The following is a 20,130-nucleotide window of genomic DNA, read 5'->3' on the forward strand; positions in this document are numbered from 1 at the left end:
TTTTGTCGCTTTAGTTTGCGGACATCTTGTAAATTCCCCGCATTCTTTAAAGTAACACTTTGCTAAACCGTATGCAGATCTCTTTGTTATGCAAATGAGACGATTCTGCATTTCTTATCCTGAATGAATGCAACAGCCCCTAGTTCCCTTTTTGACAGCAGCTGTATGCAATACAAAACACGTGTGGATTTACTTTGGTGCAGCGGACTAGGTGAGACACATAATGTGGTTTTACACATTGGTGCAGCAGACTGGATACATTTTGCTCACCCACTATTTCTTGTCTCCTAATTTGAAACCTAGTAAGTTGTTAACTTTCTATAAAATGGAGTTTTGTTTTGCCTTATTTTAGCAGCAGTGTAAATGGCTTCTTCTGTGTGTGTAAAATGCTTCCAGTACGTCGCCACAGAGTTGAGAACTGAACTAATGTTGCCGAAATTGCCGACATTGATGTTGAGCTCGAGTGACCAGAGGCTCCGGGGAAAGAGGCCAAGCTTTCTCTTGAAGATAGCTGTAGCAAATCCCTCCGCATCGGGCTTATTTCTCTGTTGAGCTTCCAGTTGCTTGCTTCGTCATGTTGGCTTCAATATCTCACTCTTGTTAGTTGGATTCCGATGACGAGGGAACACAACAACGATTTTGCGAAGACTGTATTGAACATTTTCCACTGCAAGAGCAGACGTACCAAGCCCACGGCACCAGAGCAGACCCACCCAGACCACGGCACCAGAGCAGACCCACCCAGACCACGGCACCAGAGCAGACGCACCCAGCCCGCGAGACTAGAGAGCTGCAGCACCCGGCCTAGCAAGGATGGCTGCCGCCCATGTGTGTGAAGTCCACAAGCATGAAAGGTAAAACCCCAGACCTAATATTGTTTGGGAATTCCATTGTCATAATTAAAAAATTGTCATTGGCAAGCACATTGTTGAGATTAGAAATTGGTCTTGTGGAAACTTTAAAAAAATATATTTCGGAAGAAATACTTTATTCTTTGCAGTGTTTTTGAGAAAAGCAAACAAAAATCTATATTGTGCTTTGCGACTGTTGAGGAGGCACTGTTTTCTTAAGTTTGTCCCCCTTATTATTATTATTATTATTATTATTTTTTTTTTTTTTTCTTTTTTTTGATCTTGATTTTGATCTATTTTTATCTTTTCAGCTTCAAAAACAATGTAACTGCCCCACCATTGTTTCCATTCAGATATTTTAAAGAACACAATGCCCCACCCCCTGATTCTTTGTAATGTTTATGTATATTGTTTTATCTCTTTTTTTTAGGGGGGGGGGGTGAACTCAATGCACTAGTACTGCAATTTGGGGTTAAAATAAGTTGTCTCAGCAAAATTCACACAACCATGCCCTTGCTTACTTTGAAAAAAATCTAAGTACTACAATACCAATATTTGATTTCGAAACCTCAAATTTAGAAATTGAGGTCTCGAAATCTGCAAGCACACAACTTCGTGTTAAGTTACTTTGTGTGACAAGGGTGTTTTTTCTTCCCTTATTATCTCGCAACTTTGACAACCAATTGAGCTCAAATTTTCACAGGTCTGATATTTTATGCACGTTGAGATACACCAAGCTAGAAGACTGGTTATTGAAAATTACCAATAGTGTCCACTCTCTTAAACAAAGAGCCAGCCCATTTTGTTTCGTGCATAAACTTTTCCCAACTGTTTTTAATCAGGTACCTTGGAGTTCTTGAGGCTAATCCCTCCTCAACTGCTGACGTTATCAAGATAATGGAACATCTCCACTCCTATGTGCCACAACCCAATGGCGAAGTGCTCCCAATTCTCTGCAGTGGAGACGGTCTCAGCATAGAGAGAATGGTGCATGCGAAGAGAGCCAGAGCCAATGGGGAAATCAAAAGAAGCCAGCTGCAAGGCCTTGTGGAAACTCCCCAGGAATTCCACAAGGAGATACTGCTACTGCAGGTAAGGGATTGATAGCGCTTTTTTTTTTCCCCTTCAGTTTGCAGGCATCTTATATATTTCCTGCATTCCTTCAAAGCAAGACTTTGCCAAACTGTATGCATAACCTGTTATTACTCAAATAAGATGATACTGTGTTCTTATGCTGAGTGCCGCGCTCCTTTTGACAACAACTAACTATAGTATCCAGTCCAGTCACCAGTAGGGGAAACATATTGGTGCAGCGGACTAGACACAAACAAATGGCTCTCTGAACTAACTTGATAGCCCTCTCAAAAAAAAAAACACTCTTTTTGTTTCCGAATTAGAAACCTAGTTAACTGTTAATGTTGCATATAAAATAATGATCTTTGCTCTATTTTGGCAGCATTGTAAATGGCTTCAGTGTGCGTGTACAATGCTTAAGTGCGTCGCCACAGAGTTGAGAACTGAACTTTACGAAACTGCCGACATTGATGTTGAGCTCGAGCGACCAGAGGCTCCAGGGAAAGAGGCCAAGCTTTCTCTTGAAGATAGCTGTAGCAAATCCCTCCGCATCGGGCTTATTTCTCTGTTGAGCTTCTAGTTGCTTGCTTCTTCAAGTTGGCTTCAATGTGTGTCACTCTTCCCAGTTGGATCCCGATGACAATGGGAATAAATACTGATTGGCGAGGACTTTACTGAACATTGCTCAACTGCAAGAGCAGATGTACCCAGCCCCCATGACCAGAGCAAACCCACCCAAGCCTGTTGGACCAGAGCAGACCCATCCAACCCACCCACGGGACCAGAGCAGACCCACCCACCCACGGGACCAGAGCAGACCCACCCAGCCTACGGGACCAGAGCACACCCACCCAGGCTGTGGACCAGAACACACCCACCCAGCCCGTTGGACCAGAACACACCCACCCAGCCTGTGGGACCAGAGCGCACCCACCCAGCCCGTGGAACCAGAGCACACCCACCCAGCCCGTTGGACCAGAACACACCCACCTAGCCCGTTGGACCAGAACACACCCACCCAGCCCGTGGGACCAGAGCGCACCCACCCAGCCCGTGGGACCAGAGCGCACCCACCCAGCCCGTTGGACCAGAGCGCACCCACCCAGCCCGTGGACCAGAACACACCCACCCAGCCCGTGGGACCAGAGCGCACCAACCCAGCCCGTGGGACCAGAACACACCCACCCAGCCCGTGGGACCAGAGCGCACCCACCCAGCCTGTGGGACCAGAGCACACCCAACCAGTCGTGTAACTAGAGCTGCTGCAGCCCTGCCCAGCAAGGATGGCTTCTGCCGCCGCATGTGTGCAGTCCACAAAACTGAAAGGTAAAGACCCTAGGCCCAATATATTTTGTAAATCTGATCGACTCATAATTAAGTCTGATCGACCACACTTTCGAGATGGGACGTTAGTCTTGTGGAAAAATATTTATACACTTTGGGAAGTCATTTTATTCTTTGCAATGTTTTAAAACATACCATGCATTTCCCAGAAAACAAAAACATTGTCACATAATGCCCCACTTTCCGTTTTCAAGCATTTTGCATTTTGTAAAACTTGCCAAACTAATCATTGGATATGTAATGTGTGGTTTATACCATTAAGTTTATGGAATTTTTTCATGGATCAAAATATTCCATGATCTTTTGAAAATGCTTTTAAAACTAGCATGGAATGTGCTCCAATTTCTTCATCGCCCACATATTGTTAAGATGATACACTGTTCTTGCAGAAAAAGAAACAAAAATATGTTTTGGGAAAATACTTTATTCTTTGCAGTGTTGAGAAGCATTTTCCAAAATTTGTTTAAATTTTTTTAAATTCATAAAGCCATTGGCCCCTGTTATATCAAAAAATTTATGAAGGTTACCACAAATTGTTCCCTTCCCAAAGCTGTACTGGGTAACATAAAAAAAAATCGGAGAGATTGAAAAATTAGCTAATTAAAGGAAATTTGTGATTAATTATTTTGTCAATTTCCGGCCCCAAGTCATGTTTTTACCACATAATTTGAACATTTTCCATAAAAATAAGTGATTTTGGTTTTGTTTTGGCAGCAGTGTAAATGGCTTCAGTTTGTGCAAGGAGTTGCTTCAGCCGCCGTATGTGTGCAGTCCACAAACCTGAAAGGTAAAGACCCAGGCCTAATATTGTTTGTGAAGCTCATTGTCATAATATTGACATCATTTCCATTGTCAAGCACATTGTTGAGATGAGTCATGTAGAAAGTTTGAAGAATTATAATTATTTGGTAAAACACTTTATTCTTTGCAGTGTTGACAGGCATTTCCATTGTGACAAAGTTTTTTACAATTTTTCATGAAAAAGTAACACAAAAAGCTCAAGCTGTAGTGGTTAACATAAACACAAATCAGAAAAATTCATAGTTGCATTTTTTTTTTTAGGTGCTGTTATAAACTAAGATAAAATGCTGAATTGGTACCGCATTTTCTTTTTCTTTAAAATAACTTGTCTCAACAAAACACACACAACCACGCCCATGCTTGCTTTGATTTGAATTTTTGTAAAGTACTGAACAGCACAGACAAAATATATATTATAGCCCTGACACAGTTGCTTTTGTCCCTTTATCAGTTTCCAGGCATCTTGTAATTTTCCTGCATTCTTTAAAACAAGACTTTATTAAACAGTACGAAATCTCTTTGTTATGCAAATGAGATGATTCTGCATTTCTTACCTGAATGCAATGCCTTTTTTTGACAACAGATCCAGCTATATTCAGTGGGCAAAACACAGGTTTTAGTCTTCATGTGTACTTTAGGACTGGACACTGCACGCATGGCCAGCTCTCTGCTGTTAACTTGCTTTAAGATTGTTAACTTTCTGTAGAAATTAAGTGGTTTTGCTTTCTTTTGGCAGCAGTGTAATGGCATCAGAGTTTGTGATTTGCTTCAGTACGTCGCCACAGAGTTGAGAACTGAACTTTACGAAACTGCCGACATTGATGTTGAGCTCGAGCGACCAGAGGCTCCAGGGAAAGAGGCCCAGCTTTCTTTGAAGAAAGCTGTAGCAAATCCCTCGGCACCGGGGCTTATTTCTCTGTTGAGCTTCCAGCTGCTTGCTTCTTCAAGTGGGCTTCAATATCTCAATATCTCAAGTTGTGTCCCGATGACAGCGGGAGGACATTAAAAGAAATAATGATTGGCGACGGCGTTACTAAACATTTAGCAAGGATGGATCCAATGAAGTCCACAAACCTGAAAGGTAAAAAGACACCAGGCCTCATGTTGTTTGTGAGTTCCATTGTCAGAAACATGGGTGTGATCCTTTAGCTATACGACAATTTGGTTGGATTGCTTCTGACTGGTACACAAAACAGTTGGTGGAGCACCGGCACATTAATCCGGAGGTCTTTGATTCAAATCCAAGCAACTCCGTGCTGGGATATCGGGAAACTTGGTACCTTGATGCTTGTACTCAGTGACCAAAGTACTCAAACTTGAGTAGTACTACTCGTTCACCCGTTCAGTACTCGGCAGTACTTGATACTCGACTGAGAAATACTTGACTTGAAACACTGGTGTCTTTCTGAGAGTATAATTTATGCGTTAGTGGTCTTGAAATAATGAGACCAGTCAAGTGAACTTGGGTCAGGCTTTGTTGCATTTGATACTAACACTAAATAGTGTCTTAAAGACATTGAATTTGGTGTAAAATTCCTCAAGATTGTAGGGCTTCTATTTTAAAACTTTCACCGGACCAGAATTAAGTTAGAAAACAAAAGTTTTAACGGGATATAACTTTTTTCAGATTTTCTACATGTAAACTGATTTCATTTGAACAAGCATTATTGACATGGTATGACTTTTATATCTTTGACATTCAACAGAATTGGAAGTTAATCACTAGATTTGGGGGAGTCAATCTTAAAGCCACTGAACTCTAAATTAGTAATATTGTCAAAGACCAGTCTTTTCACTTGGTGTATCTCAATATAATGTACATAAAAAAACAAATTTGTGAAAATTTGAGCTCCATTGGTTGCCAAAGTTGCGAGAGACTAATGGAAGCAAAAAACTCCCTCGTTGCACAAGTTGTGTGCTTTCAGATGCTTTGTTTTGAGACCCTCACAATCTAGTTCTGAGGTCTTGAAACCAAATTCAAATATTTTAGTGAGAAGTTACTGCTTTTTTAAAACTACGCTACTTCAGAGGGAGCTGGGAGCTGTTTCTCACGATGTTTTATACTATCAACAGCTCTCCATTACTCGTTACAAAGTAAGGTTTTATGCTTACTAATAATCATTTTGAGTAATTACCAGTGTCCAATAAAGTCAGCATTTCTTTCTCCCATCATAATTGAACTCTCTTTTTTCGTTGCAGGTCTTTTAGATCTTTTCATGGACTCTGTCTGACTAGTGTAAAATTTTACCTGGTTGTAACACTCCGCCCAGCGAAGATGGCCATGTGGAACCAGACATCGAAAGGTGAGTTGCTGTAATGATGAAGTTCACAAACCCTCAAGTTAGAAATCTCATCTGGATTTTTTTTTCTTGCCAAAATTCATTAATTTAACAACTGGCTCATTTATTTTTGCTTGAAAATGTTGCTTTGTAATCTATAACAGTTTGCCAGTTTATGATTCAATAAGGCAATTTACTTTCAGAAGTTGAAAAGATTGTTCAGTTTTATACAAGCCAACAGCAAGAGGTTTACCATTTTCAATTTCATAAATGGGCAAACATTTTTCAAATGATTGCGGTCAAATTTATTTCTATGTTGTGTCGTTTCTACTTCATATTTTCTCATAAAGGCCTAAAGGCAGATATTCTAATATTCATTTCTACACTAGTCTTGCATAAAATCTCTAAGTAACGCAGTTCAAATGAAAAGAAAGCTGCCCATCCGTTCAGAAGAGTGGATAATTAAAATAGATGATGCTGATTGAAAACATTTGTTGAACCAGGCTGACTACTTAGATTTAGCAGACACTTTGTCTCAAGAGATTAACTGCAAACCTTAGTAGAAATAAAGAGGACAACAGAAAGACCTGGGCAGACAATCTTAAGACATTTTTGTTTTCATTTCAAGGGTTGACAGAAACCTATCCAACTTTATGCTTGACAGCAGGCCTGGAAATATACAGAGGCAACGGAGGCCATGACCTCGGTTCCCCTTTTCAAATGTTTTCCATGTTGCAAAAATGAAAATAATAATAATAATAATGATTACATTTATATAGCGCTTCATACTAAAAATAAGTTTCTAAGCGCTTCACAAAGTAAATATAAACGATTAAGTAAGCTAACGGGAAAATTAAAGCTAGAAATATACAATAATAATACAAAAGGTACACGAAATATACAATATATAACAGGCTATTTAGAAGAGACAAATATCATTAGACTATGTGAAAAATTATTGTAATCTCATTGGCACTGATGGAAACCATTGAAAAGATGGGTTTTTAATTGTGTTTTGAAACTGCCAATTGTCTGAGCATTCTGGATGTAGGAGGGGAGACTGTTCCATAATGTGGGGGCACATACTGAGAAGGCTCTATCGCCGTATCGTGTGTTGGTACGGGGACCTGGTGCAAACTGGGATGATGATGAAGATCTAAGGTTGATTGAGGGGCGTGTTCTGGAAGACAAAAGTTCAGCTAAGTATGATGGTTCATGGTTACGCAATATCTTGTAGGTGAGGAGAAGAACTTTGAACTGGGTGCGACGGGGAATGGGGAGCCAGTGTAATGAGTGAAGTACTGGGGTGATGTGCTGAAACTTCTTGGACCGAGTGATGAGGCGAGCTGCTGTATTTTGGATGGACTGTAGTGGGGCGAGATGAGAAGCAGGGAGATTTATCAGGAGGCTGTTACAATAATCAAGATGGGAGGTGACTAGTGCGTTGACGAGACGTTCTGTGGAGGTACGGTCTAGGTATTGTCGAAGTTTTCCAATTTTGAATATTCCAAAGGATGCGGCGCGAGAGATTTTCTTGATGTGTTCTTTCATAGTGACGGCATTATCAACTATAACCCCGAGGTCCTTTGCAGAAGTGGAAGGAGTGATGCGCACACCATCAATGATCAGATCTGGTGATGGATTTCTTTTACGAAACTGTGACGCGATATGGATCACCTCAGTTTTCCCACCATTCAGCAGAAGACTATTCTGACTCGACCAGGACTTCACATCAGTAATGCAATGCTCAAGGATTGAAGCTCCAGATGCAAGTTCATTTTGTTTCAAGACGATGTACAATTGGGTATCATCAGCATACATTATGTGATTAACACCCGGATGAGCAGATATAGTGTTAGATATAGAACCAGTAAACCAGTAAAATGGCCCTATACCCTTGTAAAGATGAAATTCCAAGCCTGTGACAGTGAATATATTTAAGGAACACGTTGCCTTGGATCGGACGAGTTGGTCTATAAACAGCGTTTGTAACCCGTTTGTTATAAAATGCATATGGTTGGAAAGATGTTGTAAAATTAGAATACAATGATCCACACACATTTGCCTTGAAATTGCGTGGTTTTCCTATTACTTTGCGAATTAACACGGTGACTCCCATAAATGGCCGACAGTGTTTGTCGACGAATAAAAGGAAAACCACGCAATTTCGAGTGATACTTGTGTGGATCATTATATTTTACTTTTAAAATATCTTTCTAATCATATGCATTTTATAACAAACGGTTACTGAGACACCCACAGGATGTAAAAAAAGAGTGTAAATACCACAGAAGCCCATTGAATGAAATTTTGTTGAATTTGGGGGGGGGGGGGACACCTATACTATTTTTAAAGTGAAATGAAGCTTAAAATATTCGCTAAGTTTTGAATAATAATAATGAATTTTTTTTTTTTTTTTTATCAGGTCAGAGACGGCGAGCAACTAGAGGAACATCTTTTTGCTGAAGACTCTCGAGAGTCTGACCAGTAGATGGCAGTTTTATCTATGGATGTGTGGTGTGGGTGTGTGTTATCTGTGGATCTGGAGTCATCGCTGGAGTCATCGCCGGATTCAGGTAAGGAAAACTTGGCAAAATCCGACCTCCACTCGTAACTTTGTTTTTGCAATTCATCTCTTCGATAGATTTTGGAATTTATTTATTTATAATTTTTGTTAATTCTCCTGAGCAACTGTATTTCAGAGACACAACGTTATTACACTTCATTTTTTGACGGAGTACAAGAGAAATTTTTTCCCCCCAAATTCATGTGTTTAAACGATGATTTTTTAATTGAACTGAATGTTATCATTGGTATAAAACTGCTTGAACAATTAAACTTCCTAAAAAGTATTAAAAAACAAAGTTACATTATTAAACAGCGCTACAGGGGGAAAACCCAATTCATGTGTGTTCTCATGATTTTTTTAATGAACTGAATGGTTATAATTTTTCAGTTCCAAAACTGCAAAATTATTGGGACATTTTCTAAAAGTAACGAAAAACAAGGTTACATTATTAAAAGAGCGCTATAGTGGAGGTCGGAAAACGCAGGTTGACCTTAACGTGTAAAAGAGGAGGTGTGAGAAGTCAGCGAAGGGTAAGAGGAGATCTAACCCGCTCTCTTGCAGAGTCCAACCCCCGTTGTGCCCCCGCCCCAATGTTCGCCGATCTTGTTGATGTGTCCTTGCCAGTAGAGATTTCAAGGTGACCTCATCAGAGTTTCCACGGCATTTCTTAATTTGCATATTGGTCGAAGCCGATGATGCTTGATAGTTTGGAGACTAGTCTTACTGGAAATTTCTGTTGGGTTGATACATCAAGTCATCAGTTGTTATGTTTATTTAAAATTGTTGTGATTTTATATTAAAAATAGCGCAATGCTTATACAAAACTTAGGAACAGGTCAATTTAATTATGTCTTTAGAATTAGGGCAATAAAACAACCCTCCCCAAACCCACCAAATATCTTAGAGGTAACCATGTCTTTAGAAGGGCTATAGCTCTGGGCTATTAAACAACCCCTCCCCAAACCCACCAAATGTCTTAGAGGTAACCATGTCTTTAGAAGGGCTATAGCCCTGGGCAATAAAACAACTCCTCCCAAAACCCACCAAATGTCTTAGAGGTAACCATGTCTTTAGAAGGGCTATAGCCCTGGGCTACAAAACAACCCCTCCCCAAACCCACCAAATGTCTTAGAGGTAACCATGTCTTTAGAAGGGCTATAGCCCTGGGCAATAAAACAACTCCTCCCAAAACCCACCAAATGTCTTAGAGGTAACCATGTCTTTAGAAGGGCTATAGCCCTGGGCTACAAAACAACCCCTCCCCAAACCCACCAAATGTCTTAGAGGTAACCATGTCTTTAGAAGGGCTATAGCCCTGGGCAATAAAACAACTCCTCCCAAAACCCACCAAATGTCTTAGAGGTAACCATGTCTTTAGAAGAGCTATAGCCCTGGGAAATAAAACAACCCCTCCCAAAACCCACCAAATGTCTTAAAGGTAACCATGTCTTTAGAAGGGCTATAGCCCTGGAAAATAAAACAACCTCTCCCAAAATTAACCCACCAAATGTCTTAGATGTAACCATAAAGTGTCTTTAGAGCAATACCCCAGCCCCACCCCCCCTCCCAATGTCTTAGAGGTAACCATAAAGTCAACAATTGTCAGTCCCATTTTGATTAGTGTTTGATTTTGGAGTAGTAAATAGACAATTTAGACCAGAGCTAAATTAATATTTACCATCCGAATATCAGCATAACATCAATTCTGACAATAAATAAACAACATGTCTCTGACCATTGCCCATTAAACAAAGATTCAAATGATAATTTAGGAGGGGAGACCTGTTACAAATACAAACAAGTTGAAGCTCTTTTCAAAAATACAAAATGCAAAAAGAATAAGAAAAATGCGTAAAAAATAAGCAAAATGCAAAAAACTTCTCTAAGCTATTTATTTGCCAGCGCTGCGATAAAGACACAGAAAGAAGAATGAAGAAAAAGAAGAAGAAAGAGAAAGAGAAAAAAAGGCTGAAGAAGAAGAAAAAGGAGCAGATCATCCAAGGGGGAAAAGACACCACCAATGTTTGGGTTTGTATGGGTGGTAACCCAGTGTACTGTAGGCCTAGAGTATTGAACAAATGTGCCTTTTGAAAAAAAAGTAGAGGACTAATGCTCTCTTTCAGCACGATCATTGGCTATTGGTAAAGTATAAAAAGATATGACTGTTGTAAGTCTTAGTCTTGATTCTAAGATACTCAATCTTGAAGCAAGATTAAGAGCTACCCAGTCATCAGTAAAGCCACAACTTGAGAAGACTCTCCCTTTGATGTCCCTTGAGTGACTGGATGTGAGGTCGGGTATTTGCAGCAAAGGTTAAGTATCCAGGTCTAACCAGTATTTTTTTACAGCGAATAACAAACGTTTTTTTACAGCGAATAACACACGTTTTTTTACAGCGACTAACAAGCGTTTCTTTTCACAGTGACTAACAAGCCCTGTTTAAACAAGCGTTTCTTTTCACAGCGACTAACAAGCGTGTCTTTTACAGCGATTAACAAGCGTTTCTTTTACAGCGACTAACAAGCGTTTCTTTCGCAGTGACTAACAAGCCCTGTTTAAACAAGCATTTCTTTCACAGCGATTAACAAGCGTTTCTTTCACAGCAATTATTAAGCGTTTCTTTCACAGCGACTAACGAGCATTTCTTTCACAGCGACTAACGAGCGTTTCTTTCACAGCGATTAACAAGCGTTTCTTTCACAGCAATTATTAAGCGTTTCTTTCACAGCGACTAACAAGCGTTTCTTTCACAGCAACTTCCAAGCGTTTCTTTCACAGCGACAACAAGCGTTTCTTTCACAGTGATTAACAAGCATTTTCTTCACAGCGACTAACAAGTAACAAGCGTACCTTTCACAGCGATTAACAAGCGTTTCTTTCACAGCGATTAACAATCGTTTCTTTCACAGCGATTATTAAGCGTTTTTATTTTACAGCGACTAACAAGCGTTTGTTTTACAGCGACTAAACAAGCTTTGCTTTCACAGCGATTAACAAGCGTTTCTTTCACAGCAATTATTAAGCGTTTCTTTCACAGCAACTAACAAGCGTTTCTTTCACAGCAACTAACAAGCGTTTCTTTCAGGAGCAACTAAGAAGCGTTTCTTTCACAGCAACTAACAAGCGTTCCTTTCACAGCGATTAACAAGCGTTTCTTTCACAGCGATTAACAATCGTTCCTTTCACAGCGATTAACAAGCGTTTCTTTCAGGAGCAACTAAGAAGCGTTTCTTTCACAGCGATTATTAAGCGGTTTTTTTACAGCGACTAACAAGCGTTTTTATTTTACAGCGACTAACAAGCGTTTGTTTTACAGCGACTAACAAGCTTTGCTTTCACAGCGACTAACAAGCATTTCTTTCACAGTGTTTAACAAGCGTTTCTTTCACAGCGACTTAAAAATAACAAGCGTTTCTTTTACAGCGACTAACAAGCGTTTGTTTTACAGCGACTAACAAGCTTTTTTTCACAGCAAATAACAAGCGTTTTTTTTTTAACAATCGGTTTTGTTCACAGCGAGTAACAAGCTTTTTTTTTTCACAGGGACTTCAAAGCCTTTCTGTTACAGCGACTAAAAAGCATTTCTTTCACATCGACTAACCAGTGTTTCTTTCATAGCGACTAAAATGAAAAAAAATCAGACTCTTGGAGAAATGAGTGACACTACAATTTCTTGGAACTCTCTTTGATGTCCTGGAATGGCGACCCGAGGTCAGCAGAATCAAAGCATTAAAGGTTAAGTATCTGGTAAGGTTTTATGTAAAAGGGGGGGGGGGAGTCGTGAAAGGCTAGATTTAGTTTAGTTTTATTCGACTGTACACTGGCATAAAAAGAAACAAATCAATACATAAAATGAGTAGGGTAGATGGCCTTAGCTTTCGATCCAAACCAGACCTTCTTCAGAGGCACAGATCGATACATAAAGATACAAAGAAGGAAAATAGTTAATACCAAGCCATTGAATGGCAAGAAGGAACAGGTGACCAGCACCTTATACAAAGCCGTCCTGGTACAGGGAATGTCCCCTAAAACCCACCCACATTTAAAAACTAAGCGTCTTAAATGCTGACAAGGAGACATTAGAACTGGCTGACAGCGGAAGCTGGTTCCAAAGTGGGGACATTCCCCCAGAAACAAAAAGACTTGTAGGGCTCTGTTTTGCAACATGGAACAAATCATCCTTTCCCCATAGCTCTAACTTTTATTCCTCCTTCTGGCAACAACCATATTTTTGTTTTTCACAGGTCGTTAGCAGTTAATCCTGATTGCAGCAAACAATTGTGCACTGGAGACATCGGTCTGGTTATATTGAGGTCCCAGGTAATGTTTATGGTGAACTTGATCTTCACTGAGATGAGGTGATGCATACCACCAGGGACTGTGGTCATCATGCACAAGATTTGGTAATGTATCAGTTCAGTTATTTATTTGAGGGTAAACGTTACTGGTGAAGAACTACTTCTGAAATGGACCACCTTATAAATGGAATAGCTACGCCAAGGATTTTGGAAAATCTAAACCTTGTTTATTGATAATTAGATAAGGAATGTGAAATTCTCAACAAAATAAAACAAAAAGAAAATGATGAAGTTTGAATCTCCACAAGACAAATCTCTTCAGTAGTAAAGACAGTTTGTAACCAGCAGTATATTGAATATTCTACAACAGCAAGATGGAAAAACCGACCGAGGTAGAACAACCTTAATAACCAGTTGACTTGCTTTCACAAAATTGTGCTGGAACAATCCAAACAAATTGAAAAGCCTCCTTTGAATACCTGCAGTTAATCACCAAGATATGTAAATGCTAATTTCAACTAAATGTTCCCTCAGTTGAGTAGTCTCCTTTCTGCAACCGGACCTGTTTGGATGCGCATCGTTGGAGGAAACGGGGGAGATCTCTTACAGAGCTTTGACTAGACGCCAGACCAATTTGGATAATCATTTATAGAGTGCACAGGTGCAAAGAGTCAAAAACAGTACGCCAAGTAAGTACGCCAAAAAACAAAACTCCTTCAACTTTTCTTTGATTGAGGCGTTTCATTCAACATGTTTTAAAAAGTAGTAACTGTTTCAGAATTTGCTCTGAAGATTTTTAATCGTTGATTTGAAAAAGAATGCAATCGTTTTCATCCTTTAGCTTGCAATAAAGTCATCACACAACAAACTGGGGGAAAAATGTAATTAAAGTATAGGTCAAAGTTTACAAAACAAAATGAAGTGAAGGCTTTCTCAGACGCCCAATTTCATACAGCCGCTTAAGCACATAAAGTAGCTAAGCACAGCAGTATCATGCTTATTAGAATAAGGTTACATGCCAAACTATACCTTGTCACATGTACAGTGTGTAACTGGCATCCCTCTCATTGCTGCTAAGCAGAATAAAGGTTGACCAATATTTTCTGCCTGAGCAACTGTCTGAAATTAGGTCCTGATTTGGAGCGCGGAGGAAATTTTTCTTGAACATAAAAGCATTCAGACCAAATCATTTGTCAAACAATTGTTGCTTGTGTTTAAAAGGTGTAATTTTAATTACAAAAAATAACCTTTCATGAAATCATTTTTTTCCCCACAGATTGAGACGATGGTGTCTGGAGAAAACCTACACCCAATGTTGAGGCTAATGCTTTTTGGACAGAGTGGGTTCATCTGCAGAAGAACTGTGTCAAGTCTATCTGTGCTACATGTTGAACTGATGAAGTGATGTCCAGACATTGAGGCTAAATGACACTGGACTGTGTGCCAAAAACTAAAGGTATGTGTGCCAAGGCAAGCCTGATGAATCTCGCCAACCAGTTCAGTTGCGAGTCGTGTTGTTGAGTCGAACCAATGTTTTTTTTTACTGTCTGCCACCTACAGGAACTATTATTACAAGTCTAGCAAATTTATAACTATGTAAAGACACTTGCAACCAAAAGTTTTATTTTTAATCTATCAAACAAAATGTTTTAGAAGGCAAACAAATGTCTTAAATAAATTAAGTTGCAACTAGCAGTCAAAGTGCGTTTAAGTATCATTTGCGATGATCAACAAGCAGCATGAAAGAATAGCAAATTGACATCCCACCTGAAACTAAAACATGTCAGCTCTTGCATTTTATTGTATATAGTATAATGTAAAATGGAGATTAATTTGTGCCTGCTAAATTTACCCTCAGTGGAGCAGTCTCTTGTGGAGTGGTGACTACAACCGAAGAGGATTGGATGAGCATCATTGAGAAATAAAGGGTGTATGGTGACTACAAGTGGACCTGTTTGGATAAGCAACCGTTTGAGGATACCCGGGAGTGGTGCATATATACAACCGAACATGTTTGGATGAGCATCGGTAGATGATACAGGAGCAAAGAGTTCACCACAGAATGCTTGGTATGTACACAAAACATTCTAAAACTTGTCTGAGAGGAGGAGGTTCATCCCGCAAAATAGGCCGCCGCAGGAGTTTATGATTCAGAATTAGCGTTTGACACTTTTAACTCAAAGTTTCAAAAGATTCCCAGGTCAAAATTCTAGTTGAACCTCGTTCAACTGTGTTTAACTGGAACTAGTTGAAAACCAGTTGATAAACTAGTTAAACACAGTTAAAACCAGATGGTTTAATATGGAAAATGGACAGAAACCAACTGGTTTATAATTTAGTTGAACACAGTTAAACCTAGTCCAAACCAGTTGGTTAATATGGCAAATGGACGAGTTTGGTCCCTTTCCATTTGAACCAGTTGACCCCAGTTAACTGGGTTCAACTGGAATTTTGACCTGGGTTGTGTCCTATCCTATATCCTTATCATCAGTTTGCAATTAAACACACCATACACCCAACACACACAAAAAGAAAAACAACACCCGAGGTCGATTTCACAGAGAAAAACCTATAATTTGAGGCTAGTCCTAAGTTAGGATGAGTAATTTGTCCTTACTTGAGATAAGACTAGTCTAAACTCTTTGTGAAACCACCCATGGGATGCTGCATGTGTTTTACTACCCGCTGCACACTACTGATTCAATGTCCACTGTTGTGGCACTCTACTGAGTAAAAAACAATTGGTTGTCCAAAGACTACTCGTCGTATTGCGCATCCCCAAACATCATAGCGCAGACGATGTTTATTGAGGATTGCCAGCTCCAAAATTGTTCATATAATTAACCAACTACTTGAAGAACTGATTGGAGCTGGAAAAGAAGTTCCTTGCACATGATTGCACTCGGACTGAACTATTTCCCAAAATATATTGTTCTTGTATCGAAAGATTTGCTCAAAAATAATCGTTAAATATTGTTTATTTTCTACAGATTGTGAAGATGCCTTTTGGAGATGACACAATACCAATCTTGAGGCTTCAATCAATGCTTTTTGGACTGAGTTCAACCAACTGAAGGACTGTGTTAATGTCAAGCCAGATGATTCTCACGGACTACAAATTTAACTGATGAGGTGGGTAGAGATTTTGATGTTAACCCATTCTTTTCCAATTTTGTGCTATAACCTGGGCCTATATTCATAGAGCTGCTAAGCACAGAAGTTTGCTTAGCATGAAATGTTTGCCTAGATAAAAACGGATTTCCAACCAAAATGTCCACGTGAGTTTCAGGATAAGTACCCAGTAGGCTATAATAAGCAATGCAACCAAAGGAAATTTTGGTTGGTTGGTAATCCTGTTTTTATCAAGGAAGAAATTTCATGCTGAGCAATTTTTTTTTGCTTAGCAGAAGGACTATTTCAAGTCTGACATATCGATAACTTTGGAATGACAAACGAAATATGAAGCAAAAAAGAAAATATTTGAAATCGCTCAAACAAAACTCTTAAAGATACTATGTCAGATTTTTTGCCCTAAACATTAAAAAATTGAATGGTATTTCAAAGAGTATCACACGATCTAACGGAAAAAAAATTACTTTTACTTTTATTGGTCAGGAACATGACAAAAAATTAAATTGTTTCTTATAAAACACATAAGAATTGGTCACGTGATATTTTGTCGGGTTCCTGACAAAAACTAACTTTGAGCACTTTATTTCACTTGGCGGACTTTTTTCGAGCAATGGCTCAAATGAAGCTTGTAACTTTCTCGACCCCCATCAAAATACCTATTGAATTTTAAATCTAAATTTTTGGGTCAAATCTTTAGCATCTTTAAGTAGTAAAGACAGTCGTAACCAGCAGTCAAAATACTTAGCGTTTGAGATTCTGCAACAACAAGCATGAACACCAGCCAACCACTGTCTTACATTGCCCACAATATTATCAAGAATCCATCGCAAAAATTCGCAAAACAAAGTACAGATTTGTAACCCAACAACCGAAGTACTAATTTGTATTGTTTAACATTCTGCAACAAGTATGAACACCACACAACCACCGAAGAGAAACAACTTATGAATTAGGTTGTAAAATGAACTAGTTTGTATGTCTATAATGACAAGACAAGAAGATCTACTGATTTGAGCTGGGGTGGGGGTGGGGGGAATTTCCCTTTACTTTCATATTTTATTCCTCGCAACAATTCTTGTATTACCCCAATTCGTTATCAATTGTTTTTTGTTTTTTTCCTACAGATTGAGAAGATGCCCTCTGAAGATGACCTACAACCAATCTTGAGGCTAATCAATGCCACTGTCTGAGGGAGGATGACGTCAAGTCTAGCCATGATTCTCTGCTTCACTCCTAAAGTGACTTCAGGATGTTGAGTGTAACCAATGTTTTCTGGACTGTGTGCCCCTTGCTGAAGGACTTTGCCAAGTTTAGCAAGGTGACTCTCCGCTACAATTCGAACTTACAAAACGCTTTTTGGAAGGTCCCCATGGAAGAAAGACTGTGTCCACCCTAGCCTGATAATGTTCAACTGCTAAACAGATGTATGGATTTTGAGCCCAACCGTCGTTTTTTGGACTTGTACCATCAGCTGAAAGACTGTCAAGTTTACCAAGTCTACGCTACAAGTTGATATTGATGCTACATTTGTAATTTGTGCATATTGAAACGTTGCCATTTGTTGACTGCAGAAAGACTATATGTCTCCGCTACAAGTACAACTCGCGTAGTGATGTTGACGCTACAATTGTAACTAAGACTTTTTTTGGAAGGTCGCCGAAGAAGAAAGACTTTTTAGAGACTAGTCAGATGATGTTCAACTAATACAATTTGGACAATGAGGGCGCCATTTATTTTTCTATAATGAAGAGGAGAGGACCATCTAGTCTGCGCCGAACTTACAGCCATGGCTATGCATGTGGCTGTTGCTATGGCATCTTGCTGCTAATGCATGTTGACATGGTGATCAAGCCACATTTACAATCACTACCTCAGTAACAGCCTAAGATTATTGTTTACTCAATTTGGCTTTTCTTGACTCCATCAAACTCCTATTTTACAATGCGCTCTGTACTCGCATCAGTTGAATTAAAATTGGCATGCCTGGCCCTCATGCCAAGCAGTGTTTGTTTATCGTGGATCACTAATTTAATTAAATGCAAGTACAATACCCATTTGACTTTTGTTGGTGTCGAAGCAGTTAGGAATACAACTCTAAAGATTGTATAGCTTTGGTAAAGAGAAGTCAATGAATACTAGGATACCAAATAGTGAAATATGAGCATCATTTAAAATGTGTTTTTTTCTTGCTAAGACCGTTTGGCTACAAATAACTAAATGAGTGAAATTGTTAACAGCAATTGCAGGGGGACTTGCATTTTGTCAAAATTAAACTGCGAGTTAGCACTTTGCTCAGAAATGCCAGAAACCATGGCAAGAAAAGCTTGGGGTTAGTCGAACAATTCTTATGTCAAATAATTTATTTTATGAAGGTAGAAAACCTGACAATCTTGTGACAAAATGTTTATACAAAATATATTCCATTTTGAAGGGTTATATCAAAGTTATTCTTGGCTAGCTAAATAATTATCATATTCAAAGAAGTGTGGTAAAAGTGTACTTGAGCACAAAAAAGAAAAATGCGTGTACTAGTGAAATGCGCGTTGAGCAGGGCCCAATTTTCATAGAGCTACTTTAATAGAAAATATTGCTTTGCATATTGTTTTAGCCATTTTGTGTGCTTAAGCATGTAGCTCTATGTAAATAGGCCCATCCAGACTCCTGTTGCCATATCAACACAAACCATGGCAGCAATCACAACACGGCTCAGTTTCACAAAGAGCTTAGACAATAAGTTCAGTCTTAGTTACTTGGCAACGTGTGATTTCACAGTACAAATCACCATGGTAATATTGACAACTTGTCTTTGTGAATCTTGGTGTTTTGTGAAACCGAACTCTGCACTCCTCACCCTAACCCTGCACTAACGTAACACTCTAACTCTAACTTTAACCAATAGCACTAATACCATAACAAATATCACTCACTATATAATATTTAACTAGTAACACCTAACCCTCACAGCATCATGCTACATATGCAATGTGCAATTTGAATCAAATAGAAAAGTGTCATTAATATATAAAAACATGTATTTTGTCTATGCGTGCTCAAGTACAACTTTGTGGCTGGGTGGAAGATGAATCAATATTATCATTTATTTGTTGTGTTTATTCATCTCAATTTACTTGAATATGATACTGTAGTAAAAACTTGAAAGTTCAAGCATTTTTTATAAAAGCAAAGAAGTATGCATTATTTGCAAATTGTTGTAGGATGAGATGTGTTATCAAGTATTTTGTTAAATTATGTGAGTTAAGCCAAGGTGCGAAATAAGACCAACAGTAACATGCAAACTATCGTGTATGTGTCAATTATTGTAATTAATAAGTATCGGTGTATTCTGGGATTTAAGGGAGAGATGTATCAAGCGTTTCAGATGACTGATGATAAAGCGCTATGGGAATAAGTGTACAAAAACCTTTTAAAATACACAATTTTTTAGTTGAATTGATTCTATGTATACAGATGCCCATGTCATATTTTATAGAGCCGCAGTTAAGGGGTTAACACTTACAAAATCTAAATGAAAACCTAATTTAAAATTATGTGTTTACTTTTTGTTAGAGTAGTAAAGTATGTCACCATGTGGCATGTTAGAGGACCAGATTTAGACTATTGAGTCACACTACTTGTAAAGTTTGTTTAATTTTTGATTATTGTTTATTGGGTGGTTATTGATGACCTATCCAAAATCGGACAAGAGTTTCAAGCCAGAAGTGACCTAATTTGCATATTTAAATTAGGTGGTAATTAGCAATCTTTAAGGTCAATTGTCTAAA

At 38.9% G+C, this 20,130-nt stretch overlaps 1 protein-coding gene and 2 long non-coding RNA genes across 6 annotated transcripts; all 3 read left to right on the forward strand.

The window, feature by feature from the left end:
* The first annotated feature begins 2,641 nt into the window (after positions 1 to 2,641).
* Positions 2,642 to 3,178, forward strand: LOC117305552 (sporozoite surface protein 2-like). The gene has a single exon (XM_033790439.1). The coding sequence runs from the start codon at positions 2,642 to 2,644 to the stop codon at positions 3,176 to 3,178; it is 537 nt and encodes a 178-aa protein (XP_033646330.1).
* Positions 3,179 to 3,187: 9 nt separating this feature from the next.
* LOC117303681 lies at positions 3,188 to 11,572 on the forward strand. Of its 3 annotated transcripts, none has more exons than XR_004520531.1 (3): positions 3,188 to 3,251; positions 3,984 to 4,056; positions 4,807 to 4,969. It is a non-coding gene; the product is annotated as an uncharacterized LOC117303681 (long non-coding RNA). The 3 variants fall into 3 exon arrangements; XR_004520529.1 differs by lacking the exons at positions 3,188 to 3,251; positions 4,807 to 4,969 and adding exons at positions 6,270 to 6,373; positions 8,775 to 11,572 and having other exon boundaries at positions 4,043 to 4,056; XR_004520528.1 differs by lacking the exons at positions 3,188 to 3,251; positions 3,984 to 4,056; positions 4,807 to 4,969 and adding exons at positions 5,044 to 5,151; positions 6,270 to 6,373; positions 8,775 to 11,572.
* An 849-nt stretch (positions 11,573 to 12,421) lies between these two features.
* On the forward strand, positions 12,422 to 20,130 carry LOC117303183. Of its 2 annotated transcripts, XR_004520491.1 has the most exons (7): positions 12,422 to 12,653; positions 13,163 to 13,321; positions 13,751 to 13,905; positions 14,493 to 14,672; positions 15,075 to 15,285; positions 16,207 to 16,348; positions 17,473 to 20,130. It is a non-coding gene; the product is annotated as an uncharacterized LOC117303183 (long non-coding RNA). The 2 variants fall into 2 exon arrangements; XR_004520490.1 differs by having other exon boundaries at positions 13,163 to 13,905.

This window comes from Asterias rubens, chromosome 2 (assembly GCF_902459465.1).
Source record: "Asterias rubens chromosome 2, eAstRub1.3, whole genome shotgun sequence".
In the NCBI taxonomy this organism is placed as follows: Eukaryota; Metazoa; Echinodermata; class Asteroidea; order Forcipulatida; family Asteriidae; genus Asterias; species Asterias rubens.

Coding starts and splice junctions, on each gene's coding strand:
- LOC117305552 (XM_033790439.1), top strand. CDS start 2,642: ATGACCAGAGCAAACCCACCCAAGCCTGTTGGACCAGAGCAGACCCAT.